This window comes from Eubalaena glacialis, chromosome 9 (assembly GCF_028564815.1).
Source record: "Eubalaena glacialis isolate mEubGla1 chromosome 9, mEubGla1.1.hap2.+ XY, whole genome shotgun sequence".
In the NCBI taxonomy this organism is placed as follows: domain Eukaryota; kingdom Metazoa; phylum Chordata; class Mammalia; order Artiodactyla; family Balaenidae; genus Eubalaena; species Eubalaena glacialis.
This window is the reverse complement of record NC_083724.1, coordinates 101,678,588-101,699,948: the sequence shown is the minus strand read 5'-3', so window position 1 is coordinate 101,699,948 and position 21,361 is coordinate 101,678,588. Positions and strand designations below refer to the sequence as shown.

Here is a 21,361-nt window from a genome sequence, read left to right as displayed (position 1 = left end):
AGGATGTTTAGTCCCTTTAACATAAGGAAAGAGAAGAAGATTTTCTGCCTTCTTGTTCCTTACTTCTGTCCTTACCCCTACTAAGCCAAGATGTTCAGTGCTATATGATGGCTCTTCCAAATCCATTTCATCCAAAGAGCCTGCAGATTTTGTGTATGTTTACAGTTGTGTTTTCTGTTGGAGCCATGATGCACACTTGAGTCTCGTCACTCCAAGTTCTCTTTCTCATAAGGATGAGTAACTGATAATAGCTTAGTATGTTGATTTTTTGGTAGTGTTGCCAGATAAAATACAGATTTCGAGTTAAATGTAAATTTCAGATAAACAGGGAAAGAATTTGCAGTAAAACTATGTCCAAAATGTTGCATGAGACAAAGTTGTACTAAAAATGAATTCATTGTTTATGTGAAATTCAAAAGTCAAATTCAGTTAAGCATTTGTTACTTTTCTTTACTAGATCGAGCCACCCTATTCTTTCAGGTGCTTTGAAATTTAAGAGACTGTAGAAATTCTTGTTCGAGGAATCTAGTGCAGAAACAGAGGAGCCACGATACCCGTACAAAGACAATCATTGGAAATATCCTCGGATATATTGGAACATATATGAATTTTCAACTAGAAAAAAAATGAAGGCATTTTAAAAAATGAAAACAGATTGCCTTCGTTTTTAGTTGCATGACGTATCTCTGGGAAGATTTTAATGAAACAGGTAACACTGGTTTCCTCCGGGAAAGAGGATTGGGTTGACAGGGGAAAGAGGTGGGAGGAGGACTCGCCACTGCATATTCCATTTTGCACAATTTAATTTTGAACCATGAGAAGGTGTTGCTCGCTTAAAATATTACACTAAAATCATTTAAAAGGTAAAAAACTAAATCTTTAACAACCGTGGAATACTATGAGAAAGACATTTAGTGAATTCTGGTCTTGGACATGGGGGCTGCATGACGGTTTTTTGATGGACGGGGGCTTTCCAGCACAAAGGATCATTAGTAAGGCTGGTCCTGCTGGATGTTGGTTGGAGCACAAGGGCCACTCCCTTAGGAGTGATGTACATACAGCAGTCAAAGACACTGGATCTGCTGAGACAATCCTAATTTCAAATACTCAGTTCCATGTGGCCATAAATACCCAAGTGTTTATCAGACTAACAGTTCTGAATTTTGTTCAGAAAGTCTAGTCTCTGTTGAAGTAAGTCAAGAGCCAGGTAGGAAGCAGAGTGTGTTGAGGGACACAAAACTAGGTTGATGGATAAAGAAGTGAAAGGAAGGGACCGTCAAGTCCAACCTCGGTGCCGTGAATCACAAAAACAGTCTATAAACTGCGTAAAGATGCACACGCCAATTGTGTTGCCACTGTGTGAGGTGGAAGGAACTTCCGGTTCTTGCCTACCTGCCAGAGCCCTCGTGGAATGTCTCCCCACCCCCACCCTACCCAGACCCACGTGCCCTCTGCCCCTCCCCCACTGCAGAATGTTTAGATTCAAACCTGTCCCTCCTTCACTTGGATCCTGAGCGTCTGCTGAAGCAGGTCGGTCTCTGGGTCCTGGTCTTGACTTTTCTCATTGAGGCTACCAGGCAGCAGTAGTCCGTGCCCAAGCCTGCAGGATGGCTTCAGAAGGAGGTAAGCCTATAGGCTGGGGGTGTGTTCTCAGAGGCCCTGCCATCCCTCACATCCTTCGGGTTCACACGTGACACTTCACTGTGGGCACATAGTTGGACTGAAGTAGAGGGAGAAGAGAGCACTGGACGCACAAGGACATTTCACCTGGGGAGACTGGGGAGCCTGAAGAAACCTGAGACTGCACTGGGGAGGAGGGGTCATTGGAGGTGGATCAAGAGGAATTGCCCTGGCTATGGAGAAAGGATGGCAGCAGGCAGGTTGATTCTTTCTAGAAGGGAGACAAGCCACATTGAAACGTGTGTGTAAGGATGTGTGTGATGTCCTGGTGGTGACACAGGGAGGGTCATGAGGAAAGCCTAGACCTGTATTGTGTTCCTGAGGCACCTGAACCTTGCCTCACCATATCTTTCTAAGGGATTTGAACAGGAGCATACTGTATCTAAGGGGGTCGTGGGGAGAGATGGTCTTGGTGAGAAAACTATTCAATGGGGCTGTGTGTGGCCACACCTGCAGTGAAGTGTCCTCTCCGAGAGCTAGGCAGGAGGTTACTCTAACTGCCGCAGCCCACACCTCGTCCACTCCTCCCAGCCCAGAGCTCACTTCTCAGTTCAGGCAACTGTTGCTTTGGATTCAACAGGGGATGGGCAACCGTGTAACTTCAGCCAAGAGAGGGCTCAGGTTCCTGAGTTGCTCTGAATTGTTCTTCCTTTTGTGGAATCGCAGTACTTCAGACCTACTTCATCTTGTCCAGTATCTCATGGTGGACCCTCAGGCTGCCTTGAGAGGAAGAGTTTGTTCATATTTCCTGTCACTCCTTCATGGACGGGGACAGATGTGGAGTGGGGTTGTTTCGGGTGGAATGTCTGTGAAGGCTGCTTCCTCTTTTAAAGGGGGAAGGAGTGTAGCCCAGGGGCAGGAAGACGATCTTCTGTGTTATTATTAAACATCCTGTGACACCTGTTCTGGTTAATTACGTGCACCTTGGTGTGTACCTTGTTCTCCTGAACAGGGATGTGTTCCAGACAACTTGATCGCCATGGCAACTGGCTTATGCCTGCTTCTCAGATTGTCTTTCCGTTATTGGGAGCTGGAAGGGGAAGGACCACAGGCGGTCTGTACTCCCATGACCAATGTAACATGACAATTCCCTGGCCCTTGTTTAATCCTCTGCAGCCATCACTGGCTGTGAAATGACAGAATCTAAGGGACACGCGCCTACTTCTCACACACCACTCCCCCCACCCCCGCCTCCTAGGAACAGAACTCCTGAGTGATGACAGTGACTCTGGGCACTGGGGAGGGGGTGGCAGGACCTGGCCCATGTTACGTGTCTGCTGTGGGTTGTTCTGAGATGCAGGTGCATTCTGGGCCAGTGTTATGGGTTTGTGTCAGGATTCCATTAGAGAGATATTTTCCCGCATTTTGTTTTGTTTTGCGAGGCTAGGAAAGAAAGAGGGGATTTATACTGAGCATCAGGAAAAGGAGGACTGAGGAGGAGGTGGGGCCCTAATATTTTACACAATGCCTGTCCACAAAGGGCCTTTGGGGGCCTAGAACTTACCTTGGAGAAGGTCCCTACCTGCCAGTACGCCGGCTGAGGGGCATTTCTCACAGAGCGGATGTCCACCCAGTTCCAGGTCTTGGGAGACAGCCTGTGAGGCTTAGGTGCCAGGGGGTGCCTCAGGGAGGCTCTCCAAGTCAGTGCTTGCTGAGGCGATTTCTTCTCGGCAGGCAGGGGTCAGGGACCTTGGTGGATGGGCGCGGGGTCACCAGTGGAATAATTCTCAACTGGAGGTCAGGGCATGAAAATCACTTGAAGACATTTGCACGCTGCACAGTTTCCCTTGTCCAAGTGTCCCTCACCTGTGGAGATTTACACTCTGATGCCACAGAAAGCCTCAGTCCCACGTGCCCATTCTCCTCCTCCATTCACTCCTTTCCTTTGTCTCAACAGCATCTCCAGTGCTGGGAACGGATGTGACCATGAACCCCGGTGCCTCCTTGTCTGCTTTCACGGCAGTGCCCTTCCCTCCACCCATTCCTGGCGCCCAGCACCGGCCACCCTGGCAGCAGCACCTGCCACCTCCCATCACCCCAGCATTCCCTCCTGGAAGCAGCCTGCTGCTGCCAGCTTTCCCCAGGATGCCTTTGGTGGCTAATGGTGGCCGTGGCCCCAGTGCCCCTGGGGCTTGCAACCTCACTGTCCAAGTCAGGTCACAAGGGAGGCCAGTGGAGGCCCCCCAGACTCAGACCTTTGTCGTTACTCAGGGCCCCCTCAACTGGAGCGCTCCAGGGGCCCTCAGCAGGAGTGCTGCATGTCCTGCACCCGTATTCTTAGCAACCCCTGTGATGGAGACCGTTGTGACTGCTCCAGCTGTTGGAGTTAGTCAGGCTGGCAAGGGAGGCTGGACCGCAGGCTTTCCTCCTCAAGCTCCACCACCAGCTGCCCAGCTGGCCCCTATCATTCGCCCAGTGAACTCTGGGCCATGGCCACATGGCACTTCCAGGGAGGGCCGCCTGGCCACCAACCAGTCCAACGCCTCGCAGGATGGCTCCTCTAACCCCCAGAGCGAGTACAGTAACTTCCGACGTTGGCAGCGCTTCAAGCCCCTGGCCCGGAGACACTTTCGCCTGAGTCCTGATGCAGAAGCTTTTTCCTGCTTTCTCATGTGAGTGAACGCTCAGGGGGTCCTGAGCTTATCGGAGCTTTTAGATAAAGAGGAACTGGGGATGGACTCGCACGTTAGGTTTCTAGGGATACTGGAAGGAAGGTGTGAGGGCGATGTCCATGCTATGAGAAGGCACATTGTCGGTCACATGGGTGGGCCTGCCAGCCCATGACATCATGACTGAAATGTGCCCCATCTCAACTGGCCCCACCACCCTGTGAGTCTCGCCAGCTTGCTCTTCCATGATTCTCATGGTAATATGGACTGAAGACTTGCAGTCAGAGAGGGTCGTGGTGTAAGGTGAGGCGCCAAGGAGTGGATGCCGCACTCTCCCGTGGTGCCGTCTCCTTTCATACAGGACTTGAGTGTACATGGCCAGGGGAGGTCACTTCAGAGGAGGGGGAGGAGCGCGGGGCCCAGGAGAGCGCTTTATGCATGCCTCCACTTCGTTGTGGAGAATTCCACTAGGAACAGGGTGATGGTAGAGCTCTCCTAAGGGCGTGGGCTCTCTCCCACTAGAGTTGTGAGCCTGGCAGGCATTTCCATCCTAAACCTCCGGTCCCTCGTAAAAAGGGGACAATTACACTTCACTCAGAGGACTGTGCAGAAGACTCCCTGGGCTAATCTATGAAGTGTTAGCAGATTGCTTGGCACATGCCACGCCTCATTGATGATGGTGATTTTTATTATGAAAATGCAGCCTTGAGGAGGAAAAGAGCTCCCCAAGGCACAATGTCCCAGCTCTAGCCTGGGGGTGGATGGTCATCCTTGAGTGAGTGTGAGGCGGTGACAGCAGTGGCCGGGAAGGCTTGTCTTTGCCCTCCCAGACCCCCGCCTCTCACCCTCCTGTTGCTCAGTCATGCTGTGTTGAGTGATGTGTGGTCCACATTGGCGGGTGGGGTCAGGCAGGTGGGGGCTGGGCTGGGCCCGGAGACTGACCCCGAGGGCTTACAGCCCAGTGCTTCGATCCCTGGCCCGCCTGAAGCCCACCATGACGCAGGAGGAGGGGCTGTGGAGGGCCGTGCAGGAATGGCGGCGCAGAAGCAACTTTGACCGGATGATCTACTACGAGATGGCGGAAAAGTGAGTCAGCGTCCTGGGCCCAGGGGCTGCGTGGAGGGTGAGGCGAGTGGGTGAGGGCAGGGTCTGGCCGTGGGGGTGCTCATCAGAGAGGACAGAGGAGAAGGGCTGTCACCCAGCACAGGGTCCCTGCAGCCGAGAGGCCCTACTGTCCTCCAGAAACCCCTCCCTCACCTTGAGAGTTTGGGTCTTCATCCTTCCTCCACCAGGAGCTCTGCCCTCCCCTGATTTTGACCTACCCTTGCCTTGACATGAAGGTCTCAGGACGGGGCAGGGTGAAGCTGTGTGTCCAGTAGGGGTCCAACTCCGGCCATATGGGCTGGGCTGGGAAAAGAGCTCCACCCACCAGCCTGCTGCTTCCTTAGTGGTGGGTGGCTGGTGGCCACTGACATAGATTTGGGACTCCCTCTCCTTATGAAAAGTGGCCTGAGTGGGTACCCTGGCTTCCCTCAAGAGGCTGGGGAAGCCAGCTGCCGTCAGCCCAAGGGTCTCCGGCCCTTCCAGTGTTTGCTCCATGGTAATCCCCTTGGTTTAAGAAACAAAACCAAACAAACGAGCGCCTCTCAGAGGAAGGGAAGGCCTCTCCTCTAAGCTCAGCAACCACATCGTCCAGCCTCTCCTGGGCCCTGTCTCCAGGTGTATGTTCCAGGACTCTCAGTCCTAGCCCAGGGTCCTGAATTCGGGCAAGGACCCCTGTGGGGAACACATGCCTGTTCCAGCCTCTGGCTGTCAGCCCTTCATGTGGTTCTGGATGGAGATGGGGGGCATGAGGAGGGTGCCCCCTGGGTCAGCCATGTGTCCCGTTGACCTGGTTCAATTCAGCGACCTGGGTCTATGCTGTTGAATGCCCTCCAGTGCTGGTGAGGCAGGAAGGGTCCCAGATCTTGTTATCACTTCCAGGAGCAGCTCTCTGCTGTGGACAGCACCTCACAGGGCCTTGACGGCCCCAAGGCACATCCTCTCCCAGTGCCTCATTCTTGGTGCCTTTGTTGGGCTCCAGAACCCAGGCCTTTTTCTCAGGGTGGCCTGTGCCTCCGTCACCCCCCAGGTTCATGGAATTTGCGGCCGAGGAGGAGATGCAGATTCAGAATTTGCAGTGGATGCAGCGCACGCAGGACCTGCCTCCTGCAGCCCCACCGAAGCTGGATCCTCGGGGGCCCCCAGCCCCGAAAGTGGGCCTTCAGCCAGGCACCCAGCTTCCCACTGGAGTTGAAGGCACAGGTAACAGGGACCTAGGGTTGGCCACTGTCCCCATGTGGATCCTCTTCCTTCAAGACAGGGGCATTGGTCTTTCAACCAAAACAGCCACCGAGGCGGGGGGTGGGGGGGTGGGGTCTCAGCTGCCCTTTGTCACTACGGGGTATTGACTTGGTCAGTTTTGTAACTCCTCTCACACCTCCCTGTCAAAGGACCCCACACTAAGTCTGCCTAAGAAGTGGGCTTGATGGGGAGACCCCTAGAAAATTGGAGGTTCCCCACTTCCTTACTTGTGACTCTCTTAGATGACCCCCTTACCTCCCCTCTCCAACTGTGCATGAGGCTTCAGATGGTCCTGACCCCTCCCACACCCACATCAATGTCCCCCAAACAATGCCCTCACCAACGTGCGCTCGGTGGTCAGGAGGTGGACCGGGGGTCCCTCACCTTCCTTCCCTTCCTCCTGCTCTGCCTCAGCCTGTGCTCCCAGGATGTCCGGCCCCAGGGCCCAGCCCTCGCACCCGAAGCCACACAGATCCCAGCGGACCCCGGAGCCCAAGGCTCCCAAGGAGATTCCCCCTGAGACTGTGAGGGAGTATGTGGACATGATGGAGGCGCTGGTGGGGCCCGTCCACTCAGCCACAGGCGAGTCACATGCAGAATGTGGAGAGGACGGAAATGAGCTGAAGCAGGAAGAGGACGACACCTACTTGGACCCGTGTCTCTTGAGCTACATTGACGAGCTGCGTTCCCAGGAAGACTCTGTCACCAAGGTAGGCTGGGCCTGGAGCCTGGGGTCTACAAGATGCCAGGGCATGGAACTCTCAGCCCCCAAGGTCTGGGTTCTGCTCAGGCCGATGGGACTTAAGCTCAGCTCCTTGTTCCTGAGCCTGGTGTTAGGGGAGGTGTACGCAGATGTATGTTTGTGTCTGTGTGTATGCCTTTGTGTGTCTGTGTATGTGCATCTGTATATGTGCTCTTTTGTGTGTGACTGTGTATGTGCATGTTTGTGTGAGTGTGTGTGTGCTGACCATCCCCGCCTTGTGGAGGAGAGTGGGTGTGGGTCTCTGCTTTTCACTTTCCCTCCTGGTCTTCTTGTGTCACAGGCCACTCCTGGCCAAGGATGCTCACAGCCTCTTCTTTCTGTCCGAGGTGGAGGCAGTCATTCACCCTCGATTCCTGGCAGAATTGTTTTCCCCAGACCCACAGCTGGATCTCTTGGCCCTTGCTGAGGAGCTGAAGCAGGAGGAAGGACTCACCCCTGAAGAAGTGAGCCAGGGGAGGGAGAGGGACACTTACGGAGCCAGGGGACTCCAGGGGAGGGGGCACCCCAGGTGATCCAGGGGACAGGGGAAACCAGGTGGCCCAGGGGAGCCAGAGGAGGGAGGGATCGCAGGTAGAACAGGGGAGACAAGGGACACCCAGGAAGACCAGGGCACGGAGGGACCCCAGTGAGCAGGGGAGAGGTAGGGCCCCAGAACAGGAGGCCCACATGGCTCTGTCCATCCCTTCCCTGCCTCGGAGGCCTGGCATGGGGAAGGGCCCTCTCTGGGGTGGGTGCAGTGCAGGGTGATAGGAAGGAGAGGATGGGGAGCCGGGAGCGGAGGGAAGGACACAAAGCTGGGAATAAGGTGCAGGAGGATGGCAGGAATGCCACTGTGTCTGTATTTGGAGTCTAGTCCTGGGGTCACCCGTCCCCTCCTCCCCGCCAGGGCCATTGTCCCACTGCCCAGTGCTCCTCCTCTCACACGTGTGTGTGGAGCCGTCACTGTCCTCCTCCCTCCTCCCAGCTGGTGCAGAAACGACTCCTGGCCTTGAAAGAGGACGAGGGTGGGCCGGCAGCCCCGAGCCACAGTGCACCCGGAATGGGCTCAAGTCCTCCTGAGTCCCACGCCGGCCAAGGTGCCCAGAGGCACGGCCAAGACCGCCATCTAGGGGTCAGTGATGAAGCCTGCCCACCAGAGATTGATTTTGAGGCTCTTCATAGGCCCATCCGAACAGACACTGGCCTGTTCGGGCCCAAAGTCTTTGTTCCCTCTCGAGGACGTCAGGAGGTCTCTCCATTCCGGGCCGGACGGCCCTCCCCTCCCCAGGGTCAAAGGCGCACTGGCCCTCTACTGGGACCCAGGGATGCGTCTGTTCTCAGAGAGGCCTCTCATGTTCGGGAGGCCCGAGGGCCCAGGGACACGTCCAGTGAGGACGAGGAGGAGCTCCCCAGCCTGGCCTCCCTCTTGGCCTCTCCGCAGAGCCTGCCGCCTTGCCGGCTGTCCCAGAGTCCTGCCCCTGCCTCAGGCCTGGCCTCCCCTGGAGGTTGGGGGGCCCAGAGTGCTCCCCAGGCCCCCTCCCCTCAGAGAAGAGGCCTCCGCCCAGCTCCACCAGCCGCTCCCAAGTCGAGGAAGCGGGCTCTGTGTGGGCGCCCAGCCGCTGCTGAGAAGCTGCCCATCCCCGGGGCTGGCCACGGGGTCTCTGCGAGGCCAGCCTTGGCTCTGGGGCTGGCTCGCCCCTCACAGCCGAGAAAGAGAAAGCGTGACCCGTCTGTCACAGGGAAGAGGAGGAAGAGGAAGAGGAAGCACTGCAGCCAGTAGGGAACAGCCGGGCCGGCCCTCCAGGGCGAGCCCCCCAGGGCGGCCCCCAGGGGAGCCTAGGGGCTCCTCCTCACCCCAGTGCTGATCCTGGAGGATGTGGGGGGAAGGGAGGGAGGGCAGGACCACCAGGGCGGGGAGGGGGAGTGGGATTGTGGGGGGTTAGGGAGGTGGGAGAGGTGGGTGTGGGCAGGACCTTTGGAGTGATGTATGTAAATTGTGAATAAAGATAGTTTTGGTGGGAAATGCTCTCAGGCCACTGTCATCTTGTTCGTGTGGAGCTGCTCCACAGAGAGCGATCCTGAGAGGAAGGAAGGGTGAGGGAGGTCACAGGAGCTATGGATCTACAGGTGGCCAAACCTTTCCTCCACATAGATGAGGACACCTCAGGCTGCCCCTGGGAACGCACAGCTCTCACTTTCCCCAGGGACCCCCTCATCATCCCCTTCTCTAAAGCCTGCTTGGCTAGGGGCCTTCTGGGGCATCTGTACCATCTTCTGCATCCCTGAACCGTGTGGGGAGGGATAGCTGCTTTTGTGCCTCTCAGCCCTCTGGACACTAACCAGTTTCTAGGACGGAGCCTGGAGACAGCCCTTGTCTTTACGGAGCTTCTCTCTGCTTCCCTGAAGTGGCCAGGCGCTGGCGCTGGGGTGACCCTCCGCTCATCCAGGGTTTCCTGTGTGGGTGGCCTGACCAGAGAGGAAAAGTCTTGGCCATGGGGACAGGACTGTCTGCCTCGTCATAGCGGGAGCGTTCTCTAGTCCCACTGGGATTATTGCAATGTGGAGAGTGGTTGAGGCAGCTACCTCTTAATCCTAATGAGGATGCAACAAGGGGAATGGGTGCAGGGAAATTCATGGGGCACCCGTTAAAGGTGTGTATAAGGGTAGTGACAGTTGGGCCGCTTTGTGGAACTTGTGGGATTTCTGTGCAGCAGCATCTCGTTCAACTGAGGGAGGGGGACCCATCTGGCTGTGGCTGTGGGGACTGGCCTTAGGGGCCTATGGGTGTGCAAAGACACCCCAGAACTGCTGTCCCTTCCCTTTCCACCCATGGCTGGACATGTGTGTGTATTGGTATCAACACTGATTTGTATTCCCATAGAAAACAGTTCCTCCTGACAAAGTATGACCGTGTTTCACAAGAACAGCTTGCTCACAGGGGCAGCAGGGGTGGAGGAGAGGTGTCTGTGGCCCCAGATCTGGGTGGGAGCTGGGATCCACGCTGAGGAGTGTAGAGGCCTCAGTCACCGTCCTGTGGTTGCCGGCAGAGACTTTGAATCATCAGAGCAGGGGAAATGACCCGCTCATAAGGGTGAGACGAGCAAACAATGAGGGGCAGGGAGCAGACCCCTGCTGTCTCCCTGAACTGTCCCCCCTCGCAGCCTGCTTAGCCCCCGTCATGGCCTGTGCTGGCCCACCTCTGAAGCCCCTTCCTCCTAATGCACTCAGATGCTCTGATCCTTTGTGGACCTGCCCTGGGCCTCACCCCCACTTCCCTGCTGGCCAAAGCCTCTTCTCCTGGTTCTGAGTTCTGATTCCTTCCCCAGGACCCAGGCGGGGGTTGGGACAGCAGAGACTCCCTAATTCTCCCTCCTCCTCCCTGAGATCTTGACAATCACCTTTGTATGTTTCTATGATTTTAACTACTGTAGATACTTCATGTGAGTGGCTATGATATGTCCTTTTATGAGTGGCTTATTTCACTTAGCATAATGTCTTAGAGGTTTATCCATGTTGTAGCATGAGACATGGTTTCCTTTTATTTCAAGGAAGGAAATATTTCATTGTGTTTATAGACCCCATTATCCCTTCATCTGTTGATGGACATTTGGGTTTCTTCACGTCTTGGCTATTTTGGATAATGCTACGACGAATGTGGGTGTGCAAATATCTCTTTGAGATCCTGCTTTGAATTCTTTTGGATACATACCCAGAAGTGGGACTGCTGGGTCACATGGTAGTTATATTTTTAATTTTTTGAGGAAACTTCATATTGTTTTCCGTAAGGGTTGTCCCATTTTACACCTCTCACCAACAATGAGAAAGATAGCCACCATCAAGAACTTGGTATATATCCATCTTATAAAAATGTTTATGCTTTTAGCAGAGCTGTAGATAATCAAAATTATGTATAATAACAATATTTTTGGTTATATATGGTGTCATGTAAATCATATTGCCTTTGGCTTCTTCTTTCAACATTCTTACTTTAAGAAAAATTGATATATTAGATGTTCTTTAATTTTTTAATTATTTATAATTTTGCATTGTATGCATACATTAAAAATAATTTATCAGTTCCCTTGTTGGTGAACTTTTATAAATTATAATGTGACAGGGTAATCAGTTCCAGAGGAAAAGTTTTTCCTTTCAGAACTTTGAATATTTATTCCATCGAATATGGCTTTTGTTACTGTTTTTTCAAATTATGCCATCAATACACCCTTTCATGGTGGGTGATCAGTTTCCTTGCTAATTGTTTTTTGTAAGACTGTCTGTTGTCTTTTGTGTTCTCCAGTTTCTTGACGTGTGATTAGTTTCAGGTTAAAAAAATTTATCCTCCATGTGATCTATTTTGCTTCATTAACTGATAATACACATTTTTCATCTCATCTAGAACACAATATTATCTTTTTCATATGTTACTTCTACTCATTCTCTCCTGTCTCTACTTCTAGAACCCTGGATATATGTATATTAGACCATCTTATATATTCTCTGTGTCTTCATCAGCTTGGACGGCTATAACAAAATGCCATAGACCTGGTGGCTTGAAAAACAGACGGTAATTTCTTAACAGTTCTGAAGGTTGGAAGTCCAAGATCAAGGTGCCATATTCAGTTCCTGGTGAGAGCTCTCTTCCTACTTTTCAGATGGTTGTCTTCTTACTGTGTCCTCACGTGGCAGAAAGAAAGAGGGATCTCTCTTGTGTCTTTTCTTTTAAGGGCACTAAACCCATTATGAAAGCTCCATTCCCATGCCCTAATTACCTCCCAAAGGCCCTATCCCCAAATACATTGAAGGGTAGGGCTTCAACATAAGAATTGGTGGGGGGGATATACGTCCATAGCATTCTGCCCCTGGTACCCAAAATTCGTGTCCTTATTGTATGCAAAATACATTCATTCTATCCCAACAGCCTCAAAAGCCTCAACTCATTCCAACATCAACTGTAAAATTTAAAGTCCAAAGTCTGATCTAAACACCATCTAAATCACATATGGGTGAGACTGGAGGTACTATTCATCCTGAGGCAAAATTCCTCTGTAGCTGTAAATCTGTGACCCAAACAAGTTAAGTGTTTCCAAATACGATGTTGGGACTGGCATATAATAGACATCCCTACTCCAAAAGGAAGAAATAGGAAAGAAGGAAGGGGTGACAGTTTCCAAGCTAGTCCAAAGCCCAGCAAGGCCAATCCCATTAGATCTTAAGGTACGAGAATAACCCTCTTTAGTTTGATGGTTTGCCCTCCAGGCCCGCTGGGGTGGCAACATCATCCCCACAGATCGGTGGGGCAGCCCCACTCCTTCAGCTTGGTGGGGTGCCACCCACACTGCAGCTCTCTGTAGGGCCTCCACCTACACCATGACTCTCTGTGAGGGCGACAATCTCACACTTTGAAACTGAGGCCCCCTGGGCCTGTGGTGGGATTGACAGACCCGATGACCTCGGAATCACCTTTGGGGTCCTTCTTCCCTTTTCTTCAGGAGGAGTAAACATTCACAGCCAAATTGCTCTACTCTCACATTCTGTAGAATCCAAGAATTCTGACAGCCTTCCTCATTCTGCCTGGCTTTCTCTGTCCCCTTTAGTTCAAACTGGCAGTGTCCCTTCTCTATTCCTGGCCTCTGCTGAGATGACTAATTAAATTAATATCACACCTATGATCTCTTCTTCAAAGGGTTGCTCAGCTACACCCTTAGAGTTTCTTCAGAACAAGCTTTCTCACTTTCAAATATGGATAGGCTGAGAAGTTTCCAAATCTCTAAGTTCTGATTTCTTTTTGCTTAACAATTTGGTCTTCAATTTATCTTTCTCCTGATGTGTTTTACTGGGAGCGGCGATGAGGAACCAAGCTACTTCTTCCAAACTTTGTTCAGAGATCTCCTCAGATGAATATTCAATTTCATCACTTACAAGGTCTACCTTCCAAAAAACGCTAGAACACAGTTCAGTCAAGTTCTTTGCCACTTTATTACAAGAATTGCCTCTCCTCCAATTTCTAATAATGTGTTCCTCATTTCTGTTTGAGACCTCACCAGAATAGCATTTAACGTCCATATTTCTATCTGTTCATGATTATTTCTGTATTCTCTACAAAGATGGAGACTTTCTCTCCAGTGTGCCTCTTTTCTTTCTGAGCCATCACCAGAATCACTTTTAATAGGTAAAGGCTGAAAGGACTTTATGGCGATTTCAGCTCTTTTTTAGCATGCACTTCAAATCTCTTTCAGCCTTTACCTACTATCCAATTCCAAGGCCACTTCCACATATTTAGGTATTTGCTACTTCTTGGTACTAAAATATGTCTTAGCTCAAAGGGCTATAACAAACTACCACAGACTGGGTGGCTTAAACAAAAGACGTATATTTCTCACAGTTCTGGAGGCTGCAAAGTCCAAAATCAAGCCACCAGCAGACTCTAGGTCCATAAATTTCTCATTCATAATTTCTGACCGTTTCTTTTCTGTGCTACATTTTAGCTAATTTTTCACATCTATCATCCATGTCATCCACTTCCTCTTTATCAGTATCTGATCTAACTTTTTCCCATTCACTTTGATATACAGATGTGTGATGTTTGTATGTTGAATTTCATCATACACTATAAAATATTCAATTTCAATGGTCAAGATTTACTAACATAAATCATTTTTACTGTTGAAGACAGAACATTCTTAACTGGAACTGGCACTGTTAATACAAGTGTATGATAGTGAATACAAGCCCAACTAGTACAGTTTGGTGCTACTCCTTGATTTGGGTTAAGGTGCCAGCACTTCTGCCACCTTTGCTTTTGCACCATCAGTACCTATGTCAACACAATTGTTCCAGAGTAAATCATGAGATTAAAAAAGTTTCACCAACAGTTTGAATATTACAGTATCATGTTGTTTGTGATCAAGCGTGAAGATCGTCAATATTATCTAGTGCTAGTACTAGACAAATTCAAGGAAAACGGCAAACCCAGTCACTTTTTGTTTCCTTTTCCATGTGAAAAGCTGTAAGCAACATTTTTTTGCCCTTTAAAGGGCTCATATGTCTCTGTTTAAAATATTCCATTCCTCTCTCTCTTTTTTCAAATTCATTAATTTATTTGTTTTTAGCTGCGTTGGGTCTTCGTTGCTGCGCGCAGGCTTTCTCTAGTTGCAGTGAGCAGGCTTCTCATTGCGGTGGCTTCTCTTGTTGCGGAGCACGGGCTCTAGGTGCGCGGGCGTCAGTAGTCGCGGCACATGGGCTCAGTAGCCGTAGCGCAGGCTCAGTAATTGTGGAGCACGGGCTTAGTTGCTCGGCGGCATGTGGGATCTTCCCAGACCAGGGATCAAACACGTGTCCCCTGCATTGGCAGGCGGATTCCCAACCACTGCGCCACCAGGGAAGTCCCAATTCCTCTCTCTTTAAACATAAAGTGATTGGACTTAAAGCAGTGCTTAAAGTTCACTGGTACTGTAATCCTTGTTCAAAATTGCTCAGTGGCATAAGCCACAATGCAGTGAATTGTTGACACCTCCAAATCCCAGGGAGGCCCCTGAGTGCTCTCTCAGGAGGAAATTGAGGTCAGGTGTATCTGATGGCCTGTGTGCTCTCTGTGCTTCTGGTGATATGTGGGGGCTTTCAGGTGAGTGCAGTGGGTAGACTCATGGACTCTTAGTCTTGGCTGGGGGAGACAGCACTGTCGGGTTTATTTTTCCACATTTGCCTCCTTTTGTGTTGCCTTTCTCCCAGTTGCATTTAGCCTGATTAGAGGGAAGGAGGAGATGTCGGTAGCTGGGCAGGTGGTTCTCCAGGAGCAAATGTCAGGGACGGTTGTGTGGGCAAGATCCCTAGGCCCCGTCCTGGCAATCTTGCTGTGCACTGAGCAGTCCAGATGAATCGGGTCCTTGACCAGAAGTCCATGAAACTTTTGGCAATCTGTGCAAAATTTGGGATCTGAGAATGGGCTCAGAAATTTCAGCAAGGATTTGGCGGTATCTTACCCTCGGGCTGTTTAAGAGCCCCTGGTTTTGAATGGCATGAAGCACCAGAGAGCCTTTGATCACATTCTATACAGCTGTCCTGTGTGTGGCCCTCCAGCAGCAAACCTTCTCTGCTGTGACCTCAGGGCAGGCCCCATCCCCCCCCCCCCAACCGAGGCTCCTGCCCTGTGAAACATGAGGGTGTTAACGCAGGCTGATTGTCAGTGCTTGGCTCCTGGCTTGCCTGACTCAAAGTATGGAGCATCTGTTCATCTTGTTCTGGTACCCTTCCCAGAATCAATGGGCCCACAGCCCAGACATTTATGCTGAGTCTGGGGGCAGCTGTGCCCTGAGAAGCCATGTCTTGTCACTTGGCCCAGGGAGCACCTCCTCAACGGACCACACTTATCATATGGGCCTCCTGCTCCTGTGCCCTCTTGTTTTGTTCTGAGGCAGGTGGTTGTGATGGCCAGTACTGTGGGGTCTTGTGATCTCAGAGCAGACACTGGAGGCTGACTGACCCCACAGAGGTGGACAAGGATGTGGGCTCAGGCGATGGGTCCTTTCTTGGGTTTCTGCCTCTCCTCCCTGACTCCTGACTCTTGCTCTCAAAAGCTCACCTTTCTGTTGTAGTTGCCTCACCAGGGGGCAGTGACGGGCTTTGCCCTGCTGAACTATACCCTCGGGGTAGGTGGCCACAGCCTGGCTTGTCACACACTGGGGAAATCCTACACTGGGGAAGTCAGGATTGTGCCTTGCTGGGCTTGGAACCCAGGTAGAAAGGTAGATGGTGTGGGTCTGAGGGACTGATGCCCCAGCCCCAGGGCAGGTGACTTCTCCTGGGAGAGGTTGCCCATGGCCCCCTTTGGCCCCTCAACCCTGCAGAGGTGCTGATAGACGCCCCCTGCAGGCCACAGCCTCTGTGCATAGGATCTGCCCCAGTATCACACGAGAAGCTGGGGCCAGGAGCCTCGCTCTCTCTGAGAGCAGCTGGTCATCCCACACTGAGGGGCGTCTTCTCGGACAGAGGGCACATAGCTGACCTGTAACTGACATATGGACTCTTCTCTGGGCTTTACCCCTGAATTTACCTCCATTCTTGTCTCCTGTCTCACGGCCCCTGCCTTTTCCCCCAGACACCGGAGATCTCCAGGCTTGGGTGGAGTATGGCATGTTGTCAAGCTCAGTGGTGTCCACCTCACCAGCCCACTGGAATCAAGCCCCAGGGAGCCTTTGAGAGAGCAAGACCAAGGACTTTAAGAAGACTACAGTTAATGTTAAGGAGCACAGGTTGTAAGATGAGGAATTTCACTAGTGTTTTTCAATCCGTAAGAAGAATGAAATAGAAATTGCAGAATTGAAACTTGCATAGACATCAAGAAATAATAGTTTACAGGCCTCAAGAAATAATAGTTTAACAAATGACACATTCACAGAATCAAGGAAATGAGCACCATCCACAGGGTGTGCAAAGGAGGTGCCTAATCCCAGGAGCAGCATGGCCGCGGCTCGTCTGAGAGCGAGGCATGTGCTGGGCAAGCTTTTGTGTGTAATATTCACCAAAGGGAACCTTGGCCAGTGATACCAGGGAAAGGCTATCATGGTGAAGGCCCACTCATCTCCACCACCCTCAACTTGAATCAAAGTATTGGCTGAAGAAACAGACTTGACAGAGACTTTGGCCACCTGGCCTGGGTTCTCCCTACAAAATGTCATGTTTCTCCAAGAACAGGGCAAGGAGTCACAATTGTCCGAATCACAGACTGCATATCTTAACGGTACAGCTATTACAAATTTGCACCTTTGTTTGAAGGGAATTGTTAAGTGGTGGGTAGGGAGTGATGTGTTCCAGGGAGGATTTGGGCCCTCTGGCTTGCAGGTGACCCTCTTATCACACAGGGCAATTCTGCCAATAACTCATCACTGCCTTCATTCCTCAGGTGGTAGGGATACAAAGGGATTAAAAGGGGTGCGGGCAGAGGACAGCCCTCACTGACAGCACAGAGCCATCACCTACTCTCAACTCCTCTGCCCATATAGCCACCGAGGGTGCCAGCTTCTTACTTTCACAGCAGCTGTTGATAGCACACCATCATCCAAGGAGTTCTTGAGCACCAACTTTGCACTACTCAGCAGCATAATGGAGAAATCAAGGATGGTCCATGGAAATAGCTAAGGGTCTTGTTTCAGGGCAAACGAGCTTATTCTGCAATATGTGCTTCTTAGTTAATTGGGGTTCGAATGTCCTTTCTTGTATGAAATGATGTTGATAATGTTTGAAAAATAAAAGGTTGGCCACCCCATGAGAAACTATGCTTTTATCTGAGTGGGGTTGGGGAGCAAGAGGGAGTAATGAAAATTTTGGTTGTTGAAGTAGTGACAGGGCAGGGCTAACTTGTTCAAGACTGCCTCCCTGCAGGAAGAAGGCCGGCCTTCCTCAAGACTTCATGGACACTCCCCATAGCCAGGGCTTACGGCTGTCATAGCTGGTGACTCAGCCATGGGCCTACTGAGCAATACAGCTGCAACCGCAGCTTGGATCAGCCCTGACCAGCAGGAGAGAGGCTGGGCCTCCCTCAGCCTGAGTGCTCGTTCCATGGAGAGGGACTGGACCTGGGTCCTGTGTGTCCCAGTACTGGTCCTAGTTCCTGCCCACACGGGACCTGGGCTTCTCTGATTCTGCAATATAAACACCAGAGCCCAAAGTTTGGGTCCCTCTCCTGGACCCTGGATCCCTACTGGATCCCTGTGCGCTGGCCCAGAAAATAGTGTGCAGTGGGGACCCACAAACTCCCCACTATTCCTGTGACTGTGAACTTCCCCTGATAAACATGGCTCCAGCAGCCAGGGCTACATATTTTTAGGGAACTCTCTTATGGTTACAAGTGCAAAAGACTGAGAAATACTATGTAAAACTAATATTTGAAAACTTCACTCCAGTGATATTTGAAGAACCTCTATAAAATAACTAAACAAACATAATTGCATTTTATTCCACTGTGTCCAAAGTCTAAGCTTTAAATTGTATAAAAATGAGAACGAGAAGTAGAATGCCTCCAAACATTTGGAAATTAAGATGCACACTTCTAAATAATCCATGGTTAAAGAGGAATTTCAAGGAAAAATTTTAAGATAAATAGAACTGAGTGAAAATGAAAATACAACACATAAAATGCGGAAGGATCCAGATAAAACATTATTAAGAGGGAAACGAATGGCACTAAATGCTTATATAGAAAAGAGGGAAGGTCTCAGATCAATAATCTAAGCTTTCACACACGGAAACGGGAAAAAAATTGCACAATAAAATCAACACATGAAGAAGGAAGCAAATAACAATACACTCTGATCAAATGGAGTCTATTCTCGGAACACAAGCTTGGTTTACTATTCAAAAATCATCAGCGTCATTTGCCATATTAATAGATTGAAGAAGAAAATCTACATGGCCACATCAATTAATGAAGAAAAAGCATTTGATGAACTTCAACACACATTCATGTCAGAAACTCTCAGAAATCTAGGAATAGAAGGGCTCTACTTCAACCCAGTAAAGACTATCTACAAAAAACCGACAGTGAACATCATACTTAATGGTGAGAGAATGAATGTTTTCCTCCTAAATTCAAAAGAAGGCCAGAATGTCCTCTTTCATCTCTCCTTTTCAACTTCCTACCGTAGGTACTAGCCAGTGCAGCATGGCAAGAAAAAGAGACACACAGATTAGAAAAGAAGAAATATTACTGTCCATACTCATGGATAGCATGACTGTCTGCATAGAAAATCCCAAGAAATCTCTAAGAAGCAATTAATAAGTGGCAATTACTTTAACAAAATCTCAGGATACAAGATCAACACAAAATCTTTAGTCATATTTCCAAATATTAACAATGAACAACTGGAAACCAAAACTAAAAACACAATGCCATACACAATGCTTTCAAAACATGAAATATTTGATTATAAATATTTTAATAGAAGATCTGTATGATACAACCAAACAAGACCTAAATCAATGGAGAGACATATCGCATTCATGGATTGGAAGACTCAACATAATAAAAGGTCAACTTCCAACAGAATTTTTTTGTCAACATGGACAAACTTATTCTAAAATGTATGAACAAAAGGTAAAGGCAAAGGAACCAGAATAAGTAAAACAATTTTGAGAAAGCAGAATATAGTTAGAGGATATTAAGACCTACTGTAAAGCTATAAGTAAGACAGTGTGGTATTGGTGGAAGGACAGATACATAGTTCAATGAATAGGATAGAGAATACAGAAATAGACACATGCCAATACAACAAACTTTTTTTTTTTCACATAAGTTAAAAAGCAATATAAAAAGCAAAATCTCTAGTCCTTATAATAACCTTAAAAGGAACACAAATCTGTTAAATGACTAAGCAAGACCATACAGTTAGTGGCAGCACCAGAATCAGAACACAGGTCTACCTACTCTTGCTATGACTGAGCCTCTTCCTCTACATCTCCTAAATGTCACTCTGAGTTGAAGAGGGGAAAGAAATGGGAGGCCACCGTGATGCCACATCCCTGTGCTTTAACCAGTATGTTTCCTTTATATACTGGACCATCTATTTCAGATTTTATTTGAAGCAAGTTTTGGCTTGCTTCAGTATGTATTTCATTTTCTATTTATTACCCTCTTTCACTCATGGCAGACAGGCTCTAGAGGTCCTGAGAATGTCCGAAACAAAGAATGCTATAAAACACCTTAGTAACTCTCGAAAATGCTAAGTGGACCCTGAATCAAAACTTCAAGTTTCAGAGAACTTACAGCCACTAACGATCTGCAAAACAAACAAACAAACAACCCCACACCCTAGCAACTCTCAACCTTGGATCAAACTACAATATGTTGGAAGAGGTATTACTGAAAAGAGCTTGAAAGGGCAGCCTAAAAGGCAGAGGGTACAGAACATGGGCCATGTCCCTGTAAAGGGGACATGGTTCATAACATTGTGAATCAAGGGGCTGGTTCACAATACTGGTTATGATGTTCAAAACTGTCAATCAAAGAGAGGTGCATTATTATATATTTGCTTGTTGCTATTGCTTTTCTGATTAGAAGATACAGAGTCACTTTAGGTAACTTCCATTTAATTTAATATTTATTTTCATTTTATATCCAGGTCACATTTTCTACATTAAAATATAATCATGCTGACTCCCCCCACCCCCTACACCCTCAGAGAAAAAAAGTGAAGAACTTTACACAACTTGAAAGAAAGATGGAATGCACAGAGAAGTTGCCATTGCACCCAAGTAACAAAGAACACAGACAGACCAAACAGTAGACATGTCAGAAGTGCATAGAAGACAGCTCAGGGCTCGCAGCAGGAAGGAGGAGGAATTAAAAGACTAAAGCTTTTAAATGCTATCACTTGTGCCACAAGATTACCCTGAAAAGGCAGATAGGTCAGAAAGCAGGACCAAATAGGGGATTTTCCAAAGGCTGCTATCTAACAGAGTTTAAAATATCCATAGATTATATATATAAAAAAAATTCCATACACAGAAGAGCTTTCTCTTCCCCACCTTGCCTTTAGCATCCGGTCAACACTTTAGAAACTTAAAACCACTGTTAGCATGTCCGAATGCAGAACCAATACAGGTTTTTTCTTTCTTAAACAATTGTATCCCAACTCTTTCCAACCAACAATTCTATTAATTATTTTAATTATGATTCCTCTGCATGGAAACCCAGTAAGGGATCATCAAGACAGGGCATCTCACTACTATCAGATCAATGCCAGTTGGGCAAAAGCTGCATGATTCTGTGTTACTCAGAGGGAGGGAGAACAGTAAGACACAGGAGCTGAAACTTATCCGTACCAAAGAGGAAAAGGAAACTCCTTTTCTAATCTATTCATTAAATAGGAAACAGCAGGTGGACAGTAAAAGCCATCTGCTTAGAGCAGACCCAGAGGCACACCAAAATCTAAAAACAAGTGCTCAGGAAAGCGTCTTGGCTTGGAGAGGAAGCGTCTTTCAGACCCTATCTTGT

General features: G+C 49.2%; 1 protein-coding gene across 1 annotated transcript; it reads left to right on the top strand.

The window, feature by feature from the left end:
• Window positions 1–1,607: 1,607 nt before the first annotated feature.
• Window positions 1,608–9,154, top strand: LOC133097387 (NUT family member 2G-like). The gene is made up of 7 exons (XM_061199243.1): window positions 1,608–1,623; window positions 3,578–4,292; window positions 5,247–5,375; window positions 6,421–6,593; window positions 7,047–7,342; window positions 7,722–7,838; window positions 8,360–9,154. Exons 1-7 carry the CDS (start codon window positions 1,608–1,610, stop codon window positions 9,152–9,154), a joined length of 2,241 nt encoding a protein of 746 aa, XP_061055226.1.
• The last annotated feature ends 12,207 nt before the right edge of the window (window positions 9,155–21,361 follow it).